Here is a 12229-nt window from a genome sequence, read left to right as displayed (position 1 = left end):
AGTGAGGACAGCAGAGCCTCACCTGGGAAATCCAGAGCGGTGAGGGGTGCTGGGAGGGATGGGAATAGGCTGGGGGGACAGGGATGTCCATCAAGGCTGGAAAAGCAGGAGGAGAGGGCGAGGTGGGCACAGGACACCAGAGGCTGCTGGATGCTGCCTAGAAGGTGTGGAGACACAAAGATGATGTTGCTGGTGGGGCTCCAACCACACCTTGAGGATGATCCATAACAGCCAAGGAAATTTCCAGACGTACTTCCCTGTCCTGAATGCCTTCTGTCACCTTGAGACCAAAGCAAACCCAGCCTGGGGTCTGGGGGCTCTACAGGCTCAGGAGGAATGCATGGAACACCTTCAGGCTGTGCTACCTGTGCGTGCACAGCTGGCCAGCTGTGGTGATACCGGTGCAACAGCTGGGCAGCCTGAAGGTGGGGGCTCGGGGTGAGGTGCTGAAATAAGGCCAAGAAGGGATTTGATGGTGCAGGAGTGACGCCAGGGAAATCAGTACTGAGCCAAGCTGGGATGGAGCACATGCCAAGAGAGGGAGCAGCCAGGACAGACGGATGCAGGGATGGGGAGAGGCCTGAATGGACACAAGCTGTGTCTGCTAGTGCCTCCGTCCTTCCCTCGTGCCCTCCCGGCTGTGTTTGATGTGGCCATGCTCCTGCTGATTCATCAGCTCATTCTGGTGTGTCCATCTGGAACGGGTGACATCATCACCTTTGTACTGGGAAAGGTGACTTGGGCACATTACCCTCCAAAGGCAGGGTAAGGAGCAGGGATTGCACTTGGATTTAGACAAAATGAGAATATGTCAAAGTCTGAGATGTAAAAGCATGGGGAACAAGGCTTTGGGTCAATGAAGGAGCAGGAGTCCATCACCTCTTCCTGAAGCACAAGAGGTTTGTGGTGGTTCAGGGCCTGCAGGAATCCCACCTTCTGGGCAGTTGTGCTCTGCAGGTGACAGTGGTGACGGTCCCCCCAGGCTGGGATCGGAGGGCATTTCCACACCCTCTCGTGTGTGGAAATCCCTCTCACAGCCGGCCCGTGCCGCCCCACGAGCCCCCACCCCGCCCCGGCATTGTACCAGCCCGGTCCTCCCTTTTCCTGTAGGTGGGGTTTCCATAGGATGTCGGCCGCTCCATCCCCAGCCCGGCCAGCCGGCCGGTGGCTGCTTCGGGGACGGTCCCTCCGCTCCGGGCTGTCCCGGCCCGGGGAGCCCCGGTGATGGCAGTGTGGGGGATAGCCATCAGCCCTGGTCGTGATTTCCCCTCCTTTCCAAGCTCTGGCTGGAGCCCACGGCCCTTGGAGATGGGAGAGGATGCCGAGGCCCTGCGGTGGCCCTGAGGACTCTCCGGGGATGCGGTGGCCGGCGGGACAGCCCATGGCAGCGCGGCGGGGCCGCGGGGGCTCTGCCAGCAGCGTGCTGGGGCTGAGCCGCTCGGCGCTGCGGCTGCCGGCGCTGTGGTGGTGGTACCTGTTCCTGAGCGCCGATGCCCAGGAGGTGGCCACGTTCACGGTGCAGTACCGAGTGCTGGAGGAGGTGCCCCCGGGCACTGTCATAGGGAGCCTGGCCGAGCACTTCGAGGGCGGTGAGAGCGGTGAGGCGGCCGAGACCTTCCAGCTGATGGAGACCCCCGGGAGGTTCCCGCTGCATGTGGGCAGTGGGGATGGGGTGCTCAGCACGGCTGGGCGGGTGGACAGGGAGCAGCTGTGCCGCCACAGTGATCCCTGCTGGGTGTCCTTTGACGTGCTGGCCGCCCAGAACCCGGCCCTGATCCACGTGGAGGTTCAGGTGATGGACATCAACGACAACGCGCCGCGGTTCCCCACGCCCGAGCTGGAGCTGGAGATCTCAGAGAGCGCATCCCTGCGGACACGGATCCCGCTGGATAGAGCCCTGGATGCTGATGCTGGCCCCAACGCCCGCTGCTCCTACGCCCTCTCCCCCAGCGAGCACTTTGCTCTGGAGGTTGTCTCCAGCTCCGATGGGACGAGACATGCGGAGCTCGTCGTGGTTAAGGAGGTGGACCGGGAGCTGCACTCCTCCTTTGACCTTGTGCTGACAGCCACTGATCATGGGGAGCCACCAAAATCAGGTACTGCTGTGATTAAAGTCATTGTCCTTGACTCCAATGACAACAGCCCCGTGTTTGCAGAGAGCTCCCTGACGGTGGAAGTTCGGGAGGACGCCCAGCCCGGGACCCTCCTTGTGACAGTCACAGCCACTGACCCCGACCAGGGTCCCAACGGGGAGATCGAGTACAGCCTGAGCAGGCACGCGCCCCCTGAGGTGCTGAGCACCTTCAGCATTGATGCCCGCACAGGCAGCATCCTCCTGAGGCTCCCTTTGGACTACGAGGAGACCCATGCGTACGAGCTGGATGTGCAGGCGCGGGACCTGGGTGCCAACCCCATCCCGGCGCACTGCAAGGTCCTGGTCAAGGTCCTGGACGTTAATGACAACGCTCCCGACGTCCACGTCACCTGGGCCGCGCGGGAGCCTGTGCTGTCCGAGGCCCTCCCCAAGGACAGCTTTGTGGCCCTGGTGACAGCCAGCGACCCTGACTCGGGAAGCAACGGGCAAGTGCTCTGCTCCCTCAGCCAGGGCTACGAGCACTTCAGGCTGAAGAGGACCAACAGCCACAGCTTCGCGCTGCTGACCAACGCCTCGCTGGACCGCGAGCGGCACGCTGAGTACAACCTGACGCTGGTGGTGCGGGACATGGGGGACCTGTCCCTGGCCGTGCTGAAACACCTCACCATCTGCATCAGCGACGTCAATGACAACGCCCCAGCCTTTGAGAAGGCTGCCTGTGAGGCTGCTGTTGCTGAGAACGGTGAAGCACCTGCCTTCCTGCTCACTGTCCGTGCCACCGACCCCGACCTGGGCACCAATGGGAAAGTCACCTACAGGATCCTGGACCCCTCTGCTTTGGGGCTGATCTCAGTTGACCCCATCACTGGAGATGTTTTTGCCCTCCAAGCTTTTGATTATGAGCAGGTGAGGAGCCTGGAGTTCCTGGTGACAGCAGAGGATGGAGGACATCCCAAGCTGGCATCCAACATCTCCATCAGGCTGGCTGTGCTTGACCGGAACGACAATGCACCCATCATCACCACGCCAGCACTGGTGGGAGGGGTGGCCACGATCTCTGTCCTGGTCAATGTGGACACCGGGTGCTGCTGGGTGGTCCCCGGGAATGGGAGCACCCAGGGGGCTACGGCAGTGACCAATTCCACACTCGTGTCATGCCCTGTCAACCCCTTCCTCTTCACCATCATGGCCAGGGACGTGGACTCTGGCATCAACGGGGCTCTCCGGTATGATCTGGTGGGTGGGGATGATGCCGGGCTCTTCATCCTGGACCCCCTCCTGGGGCAGGTGTCCCTCAACGCCAGCAATGCCAGCAGCCTGGCCGGCAGCCAGCGGGAGCTGCTGGTCCAGGTGAGTGACCAGGGGGACACCCCCCTGCACACTCTGGCCCGGCTCCGCTTGCTGTTCCGGCGGCACGGGGCCTTCTCCAAGATGTCAGCGCGGGATCCCGGCTGGCCCAGTCTCTCCGTGGTGCTGCTGATCTGCCTGGCCGCTCTCTTGGGCGGGTGCGTGCTGCTGCTGGCGCTGACCCTGTCCCTGCGCAAGAAGGACAAGAAGGAAGGCATGGCCTACAACTGCCGGGAGGCAGAGGACGCCCGCAGGCAGCAGCAGCTCAAGAAGCCGCACAGGCAGATCCAGAAGGCCGACATCCACCTGGTGCCGCTGCTCCGCGGCCGCCCCCGGGAGCCCGAGCCCCCCCGGGCCTGCCAGGAGGAGCAGCCCGACACAGCCACCCCTGCGGCCGGGGGATCCCCGCAGGCTCCCCTCCACCTCACCCCCACTCTCTACAGGACCCTGAGGAATCAGAGGACACAAAAAGGCTCGGAGGAGCAGCAGGGCACCTTCGAGCTGCCCGTCCTGCAGCGCCGGCCCTGCCAGCCCCACAGACCCAAACACCCGGTGAAGGAGGCTGCGGGCTCCCCGGAGGCACCGCTGCACGGCAAGAGCTTGGTGAAGCCACCCATGGGAGAGCCCCGAGTGCCAGCCGAGCAGCCCCTGGGTACGGGGGGATCCGGGCAGCCGCAGCCGCACCAGCAGATCCTCAGGAGCCTGGTCCGGCTGTCGCTGGTGGCCCTGGCGGAGCAGAGCCCGACCGGGGAGTTCGCCATGGAGTCGCCCCCAGTGCAGGTAGGAGCTGCTCCGGGCGTTCCCGGAGTTTGGGCGCCCCCAGTCCTTCCTTGCCCGGGCCCTGCCCACCCTGGCGTGGTGGGAATGTGCAGCCTGAGGGTCTTTGCTTGGTCTCTTCCCTCAGGCCTGGGTAGGCTGAACAGCTCCGCCACCCAGCAGGGTCACCCCAGCAGGACAGGCAGGAGCGGGGCTGTCACAGGGGAAGGGGACAATCCCAGGGACAGGGAGCAGCAGGAGGGGTGCAGGGGAAGCTCGGGCCCAGGTGGGCTGCCCAGCGCTTGTTTTTCCCCGATGTGGGGATGCTGAGCCATCTGCAGGAGGAGGAAACGCTATAAAAAGGCCGGGGGGCTCGGAGGGACGTCCTGACAGGAAGCAGCTTGAGTGGCCAGCCCGGGGCTCAACAGGCTTTTCCTGCCTTGCAGCAAATCTCCCAGCTGCTCACCCTGCTGCACCAGGGCCAGTTCCAGCCCAAAACAAACTACAGGGGAAACAAGTACACGGCCAAGAACGGCAGCAGGTAAGGCTGGCTCCCAGCACTTCCCTTCCCCACTCCCCCTTCCCTTGCTCCAGCCCCACCAGTCCAAAACCTCCGAGGGCAGAGACACACAAAGAAAAGCCTCATCTCCTGAGATTGGAGGTTCTCCCTTCAGGGGCAGGTTGTGCTCCTCTGGTCCTGGCTCCCAGTGGTATCCAGCTGCTCTTTGCCTCCTTCCTGGGGTACCTTTGGCAGGTCCCTCCATACTCATCTGAGCTCCTCCGTGGCCATGAACCATCCCTTGCCAAGAACTGCGATGGTTCTGGGTGCTCAGGAGCACAGAGGAGCCCAGCTCTGGAGGCAGCAGCACAAGGATGAATGTTCTCATGGCTCTGGACACTTTCTTAGTGTCTGCCAGCATGAGTTTGGGACACCTGACCCTGTGCCAGGAGGGAGATGAGTGAGGAACTGCAGCAGGGCTGGAGGCACTGAGATATCCCAGCTGTGTGCCAAAGATATCCCCGAACTTCATGGTGATCCTGTTAAATTATGCTGTGTGCTCTGGGTGCACACTCCTGAGGATGCTGAGTCTTTATCACTGCCTTGCCATGTCCCCCTGTGCCCACCTGGCCAGGTCATGGGCAGACACAGCTTTCTCCACCTTTCTCACCTGCAGCTGCAGAGGATGGAGAGGGAGGGAGAGCAGCTCCAGGGTATCTGGGGTGCTCCTCACCTGGTCCTGCAGGGGGAAGCTCCTCTGAATTAATGGGGAAGAGCCAGCAGGTCCCTGTTTGCTCAGGATATGCCCCTAGGTCCCTGGAAATGTTCCAGACCAGGCTGGATGGGGCTTGGAGCAACCTGGGATTATGGAGGGTGTCCCTGCCCATGGCAGGGGATGGAATGAGATGAGCTTTAAGGTCCCTTCTAACCCTGTGGTTCTGTGATTTTGCTGCAGAAGGATAAAAACCCTTTCAGGCAAGAAATGTGGAGCAACCCCCCAAACCTCATTAACTGAGGGGCACTCAAAATGCCTTTGGTTCTATGAGTGGTGCACGGGGAGGGTGCCCAGAGCCCCTCTCCAGGGCATTTTGGGGAGATAGAGACCCTTCCAAGGGCTTCTTGAGGCTGAAGTGACCTGGGTGTTGTGGCCCCTGGCAGGGCTGCAGGGCTGGACACGGGGCTGGACACGGGACTGGACACGGACTGCCTGAGCACCAAGGACAGCGGGCACGGCGAGAGCGAGGCTGGGGACCGCGACTCCGACAGCGCCTTCGAGCTCTCCGTGCAGCAGCTCGTGGGAGAGGAGCTGGAGACCCTCCTGGAGCCTCAGGCAGGCGAGGTGACCTCGCTGCTGGGATGGGGTGGGGCTGGGGGGCTCCAGCAGTGACACCTCCTCAGGTAACCCACACCAACCCCATCCAGGAGGTTCTGCTGGCCTGCAGCAGCCAGGGCACATCACACCTCCCAGAGTGGCTCTGGCAGGGGCAGTACTTGGGGCAGCATGGACCATCCCAGGCTTTTGGTAGCAGGCCAAGGGACTTGCTGAGCTTCACACTGAATTTTTCTGTGTGTTTATGACTGCTCTTCCCTCCCATGGATGTGTCTGCTGAGGTTTAGGGTTTAGTGATGCGTGAGCTTGGCCTCTCATTGCTGGGGGTGAGGGCCAGTAGCACATTGCAGCTGCTGAACTGCTTCCCATGCTGGCCTGAGCCCTCCCTTCGTGGTCTCCTGGTCCATGCAGAGTGAGAAAGGTGGACATGTGTCCTTGTCAACCCCCTCAAGATGTAGTCTACCCTCAGAGCCCCACTGGGTCCTCCTTCCTCTTCATCTCCTGTGACCAACTTGCTGTGAATTTTATATTTTTTGAGAAGTGTGACCACAACTCTGTGCAGTGTTTAGGGTCCACTGGGGGTACAAGGAGGTTTTCTGGTGTATTCCTCATTCCTGTCCTGCCCAAGCTCCACGTTGAGTCCTTTTTATTCTAACTCCCAAATCCCTCCTCTGCGTAGAGGGAGAGCCATCAACACATGACAGGTTGTTGTTCCCTGTGACAATTATCTGACAGTTGGTGACACAGAAATTCACCAGCCATGTTTTGCTCGTGGCACTCAGCATTATCGGGTCCTTCAGCAACCCTCTGCTTTTGGGTGTTTTAGTGGAGTCAACACCAACATTGTCCCCTTGCCATATCATTTATTATTGTGTTGAGCAGATACTCTGGGACTCTGCTTATGACCTCCCTTGGTGAGGAAGATTAATTATTCCTACCCTCACTTCCCAGCTTTTAACACATATTAGTCCCTACAGAACCTGGCTGTAAATTCAGCACAGCTCAGGTCCCCTGCAAGCCTGGCTGGTGCTGTTCCATCAGCTCAGGTGACCCCTGCCTTCACAGAATTGAATTCTGGAACGGTTTGTGTTGAAAGGGACCTTAAAGCCCATCCAGTGCCAGCTCTGCCATGGCAGGGACACTTTCCACTGTCCCAGGCTGCTCCAAGCCCTGTCCAGCCTGGCCTTGGGCACTGCCAGGGATCCAGGGGCAGCCCCAGCTGCTCTGGGCACCCTGTGCCAGGGCCTGCCCACCCTCCCAGGGAACAATTCCTTCCCAATATCCATCCAGCCGTGCCCTCTGGCTCTGGGAAGCTATTTCCTTGTCTTGGCACCCCAGACCCTTGTCCAAAGTCATCCAGGACTCTCCATGCAACCCTTCCAGATTTCCAGAACGCAATTCCCCATGTGACAACGTCAAGTGGTTCCTTTGGGAGCAGCAGTTCCATGGTTCTCTCTGCTGAGCCTTGCACAGAAGGATTTCTCTGAATCTGCCTGGGCTGGATTCACCTTCACATGCTTAAAAACTCCTGTCACCATTTCCACCTCCCCTCCCTTTGATCCCGCATTCATTTGAAGCAGTAGTTAATGAACAGCAGCTAATAAACCAGGCAATTTCATAACTGAGTTCCTCTGGCACTCTGGGGTGAATACCATCTGGGCCTGACATTTTCTACATGTTCCTTTTATTGATTTGTTCTAAAAATCTCCTCTCTTGGCATTTCAATTTGAAAGAGTTGGGCTGACTCATGTCCTGTAGCAGAAATTTCATTGTGGAGCCTCTGTGCTCCTCCATAGAAGAGAAACTCATTGAACTTTGCTGCTGGGGTGGTTTGAATTCCAGAGCTCGGCATTTTTGGTGCTCTTCCTTTGGGACAGAACCTGCTGCTTCTCCCCCTTTGCCTCCCTGCTCTTTTATTCCAGTAAGGAGCAAATGAAGGAAAGGCTGAGACCTAAAAGTTTCCTTGGATTCCAAGGTCCTGCAGCCAAGAGCAGGGAGCAAAGAGGAGCCCAGCTCCATCCCAGGTGCACTGACATGCCCTGATCCCAGAAGAGACTGGAGGAGCTGCCAGCAGCTCTGGATCCAGTCCTGCCCACACAAGGATAGAAAATCAGAGCTATGGTGATCGATGAAGTGCCATTCCCGTGATCCTTGGATCTGTCCAAGGATCCTTTTGGCCAAAGTCCTGGAATTCCACAGGATCATTAGGGGTGGAAAAGCCCTCCCAGACCATTGTTCCCCAGCACTGCCATGTCACCAGTGACCCGTGTCCCCACTGCCACATCCCCATTCCCGGGATGATGATTCCACCACTTCCTGGGCAGCCTGCTCCCTGCCAGCAGGGAATGCTGAGGCTGTGTGGATTCCTGCTGATCTGTGTGGATTCCAGAGGCTGATCTGTTCCAGAGCTGCCAAACCTTCCCCAGGAGCCCAGAGCTGCCCGCAGAGGCGGCCGAGCACAGCTCCCGGAGCTGCCGGGCTCCTTCCTCCCTCTCCCAGACACAAACAGAGCCGTGGACTTGCATCCTGAGAGGGAGGAAGGAAGCACTGCTGGTGCTCAGGAGCATCCTAACAGCTGGCTGAGGCTGGCTGGGCCTTTGTGCTGTTCCCAGTGGGGGACTGCAATCCCGGGCAGCTCTGGGATTGTTGATGTTGTGGGATGAACTCGCAGCACCGTCTGTTAGCTCTGATCTCCCAGCAGCCCAGCACAGCATTCCCAGCAGCAGATGAGAGATAGAACTTTATGGATGATAAAAACAACCCCTGCTCCCCAAACACCATTAAAACAAGGCAGTAAAGAGTTATTGGTCAAATTAAACATACCTAATTATGAGGTTTTCATGGCCATGGGACCGTCAGCCCAGCTCTCCCTGCAGAGAGCAGACCAGTTGTGCCTTGCCCCAGAGCTGAGGCAGCCAAATACTCAGGGAATGGGGTGGCTTCTTGCAGACTGGGGAGAAAACTGCTTATTTTACAGCAAAACCTGCAGCACACTTGGGTGATGTCTCAAGGAACAGTCACTGCAACTCAAATACTGAGATTGCAGAAAGAAACCCTGGATGTGAAGCAACACAAAAGAATTTTGGGGCTCCAGATGAAACAAAAATCTAAGGCATATACCTGCCCTTCTCTCCTTACCAGGCTGGAGTCCCAGCTCTCACCCCCAGCCCATGCCAGGGCAGTTGTTTTCCAGAAAAGAAGGAGCAATTGATTGGCTGGCTGAGGAAGGAGCCTTGTCTCAGTCACTGACTGCAGATCCCAGGTCCCAGTTGTGGCAGGGTATTGCCCACCCTCTGGAATTAGCAGGATAAGAGCATTGGAATGGGGACCCTCCTTTCAGATGCCACTTTTTAGTCAGAGCCACACAATTATTATTACTACAGTGACACCAGCCTTTGCCACTCTGGGACTACTGGGTTTTGTTACCAGTGAGGTTTTGCTGCTCCCAATACCTTTCCTAAACTGGCTTGTTGCTCTGAACTTCCCTGATGTTCTGGGATGTGCTTTGGGAAGGAACAATGAGGGGCTGGAATGCAGCCTCTGTGCACCACAGCACGGACTCTTGTTTACCAGAGACCTCAAAAAACAAGAATCCTTGTTCCCCTTCCTGCTGTCTGACGAGGAAGCTATTCCAGGCTCTCCCTGCTATGGGGTCCTTCCTTTATTTTCCAGGAGATGTTTATTCATGGACATCTATAATCACTTCTTCTCTTGCCAACACTATTTTAAGCATAAAGATTTCCTCTGCTGGCGCATATCTCCTCAAAATAATGACAGGTTGCAGTCAGATCCCTGGAGAGCACTTGCTTCCTTAGGAGCAGCAACCCCCAGCTCTTGGGGTCTCCATTGTGTCAGCCTGGATCACTCCTAGTTTCATCTCCAGAGTTTTCCCTGTTGGTGTCGTTTCAGCTCCCTCTCCCACAGATAGATAATCAGATTTGTGTGTAATTCCCCTAATCAGACCCAGTAACAATCCACCCTGGCTGTGCCTCCCTGCCAGCAGGGAATACCCTGAGTCCTCTGTGTGATTCCAGTTGCCCATTGTGGGCCACAATCAAATTACTGCTGCACTAACGAGCCTGCCCCAGCCCCCAGCCCAGGCTGCCCCTGCTCCTCAGCTGTTTCCAATAGAGGAACAACTACTTTAGAGCTCAATTGTTCGGTCCCAGTCTCCAACCAGCCAGCTGTGCATTTTATAATCCAGAATTTCATTCTGGTATTATTGTTTTCACAGTGACCCATTTCTTTTCGGTCTCAATCTGCCTCCTTAGCAGCAAATTCCCACCCTGGAGTGACCCTGAAGGGAAGTCCACTATCTTTGTGTCCAAAACTTCCCCCTGGAAAGCTTTTCATTGTCTGCTCCCCTTCAGCCAGTCCTACACCCTCCCTCTCTCAGGCTTTGCTAACAATTTAGAGAAGTGCCAATTGAGACTGCAACAAATGAGAATGCACAGTGATTCTAATGGCTATTATATTAAAAACAAAACAAAACCAAACCCCCAATAATTTCAAACCAGTTCTATTTTGTTTGGCTTTTTAAAGCTGCTGGTTTGCGTGGTGTCACTGGTGATCTGTTTACAATCATGCCTCTTAGCTGATTTTAGATATTTTCATTTATCAATATTTTTATCAATTTATTCCCCCTGCCCCCCCCTTTCTCTGCTGTGCTGTCCCTCCCCAGAGCTGGCCCTCAAGAGGCTGACAGCTGCAGACCCAGCGTGGGTGGCCCGGCTGTCCCTGCCCCTCACCAGCAGCTACAAGGACAACGTCTTCTGTCCCGACTCGCCGTGCTCCCCCGAGGATGAGGAAGCTGCAAGGCAGGAGAAACCCAGGACCTTTGAGACCTTTGGCAAAGGTGCTGGGGCTGAGCCTGGTGGCAGTGGGACGAGGCTGGCCAGCACCTTCCTGTCAGAGATGAGCACCCTGTTTGAGATGATCCTGTCCCAGAAGGCGCAGGTGCACAGCGAGGCGGGCGCGGGGCTGCTGCGGCAGCTGTCGGCCCGCAGGCACAGCCTCGGCCTGGGGGACGCTGCTCCAGGGCTGTAGCAGCTCGGTGGCTGTGGCAGGGAGAGAACGGTCAGAGATTTGGGGTGCCCAAGCCTATCCCCAGCCCCAGCAGGGTCACTGTATGACCCATGCCTAGACAGGTGTATTTCTTCCTTTGCCTCACCCCATCGAATTTCTCCACATCTGATTTCACCTTTCACCTGTCTGTCCTTGCCTTCCTCCTCTCCCACCCTGCTCTCCCAGTGCTCTGCCAGCCTCCCATCCCACCCAGCAGCAGGAGGGCCCTTTCCTCCCAGGACAGGCCCAGGCAAGGGGGCTGTGAGAACCACAGCACAGTAAGATACATCCGTGTGATCACAGACTGTGAAAATACCTGTCACGGACACTGCTGCAGCTGGGCTCCAGGGTTTCAGTGATTTAAATAAAACTGGTTTTTTTCTAACACTATCCTCTCCGTCAGCAGTGGAGCTGACATAATATATGTGCAGAAAGCCTGAAGTGGCAACTGGGGAAGGGGAGATGAGCCTGTTGTTTCCCACAGGTCCTTCCAGCTTCTGTGGTTCTGCCACTGGGAAGTTGGCATTTTGTAAAAGCCCCCAAAATCAGCACTGGCATCTCTCCTATGGCTGCTCCAAGTGCCCACCACTTCCTTCTCCATAAGGACTGGATGTGGCACTCAGTGGTCTGGGCTGGGTGACAAGGTGGGGATCAATCACAGGTTGGACTTGATCTCAGAGGCCTGTTCCAACCTTAATGATTCCATTCTATTCTGCTCTCTCCTTGGAGGCCATTGGATTTTGGAGCACAGTCCTCATCCAAAAGCAGACACCAGATGGCTGGAGTCTGCCAAAGGTAACCTGGGAAAAAGGAAGTGTGAAAACACTGTTTTGAAATATTCAGTCACAAGCTTCACCCTTTTTATGGGTTTTCACTTTGATCTGTCTGTCTGGGAGCTGAAAGACAGCTTTGGGATAACAGCATGGGTGGGAAAACCAAGGTATTGGTGGCAAAGGAAGAAGCACACAGGTGTCTGTGCCTCTGCACTCCTGGAGAAGTGAAGGGCAGCGCTGACCCACAGGCTCATGCAGTAGTGTGGGGATAGCAGGTAAGGGCTTCTGGGCTCTCCTGGACCATTCAGGTATCCTGCTCCTGGTCTCTTCCATGTACCTGGAGGTGACAGTTCCCAGCTTCAGGT

General features: G+C 57.2%; 1 protein-coding gene across 1 annotated transcript; it reads left to right on the top strand.

The window, feature by feature from the left end:
• The first annotated feature begins 1181 nt into the window (after positions 1–1181).
• Positions 1182–12225, top strand: PCDH12 (protocadherin 12). The gene is made up of 4 exons (XM_041417833.1): positions 1182–4222; positions 4645–4739; positions 5856–6031; positions 10709–12225. The coding sequence occupies exons 1-4, from the start codon at positions 1319–1321 to the stop codon at positions 11071–11073; spliced, it is 3540 nt and encodes a 1179-aa protein (XP_041273767.1). The 5' UTR covers positions 1182–1318; the 3' UTR covers positions 11074–12225.
• Positions 12226–12229: the final 4 nt, after the last annotated feature.

This window comes from Onychostruthus taczanowskii, unplaced genomic scaffold (assembly GCF_017590055.1).
Source record: "Onychostruthus taczanowskii isolate IOZ18803 unplaced genomic scaffold, ASM1759005v1 scaffold107, whole genome shotgun sequence".
Taxonomy (NCBI): domain Eukaryota; kingdom Metazoa; phylum Chordata; class Aves; order Passeriformes; family Passeridae; genus Onychostruthus; species Onychostruthus taczanowskii.
The sequence above is the reverse complement of the archived record's forward strand: the minus strand, read 5'-3'. Positions and strand labels throughout refer to the sequence as shown.

What these genes read in the sequence shown, in the direction of transcription:
- PCDH12 (XM_041417833.1), top strand. Translation starts at nt 1,319, where the DNA reads ATGCCGAGGCCCTGCGGTGGCCCTGAGGACTCTCCGGGGATGCGGTGG. An exon ending in TGGAGTCGCCCCCAGTGCAG is followed by an intron (nt 4,223 to 4,644) that starts GTAGGAGCTGCT and finishes CCTGCCTTGCAG; the next exon opens with CAAATCTCCCAGCTGCTCAC. An exon ending in ACGGCCAAGAACGGCAGCAG is followed by an intron (nt 4,740 to 5,855) that starts GTAAGGCTGGCT and finishes GGCCCCTGGCAG; the next exon opens with GGCTGCAGGGCTGGACACGG.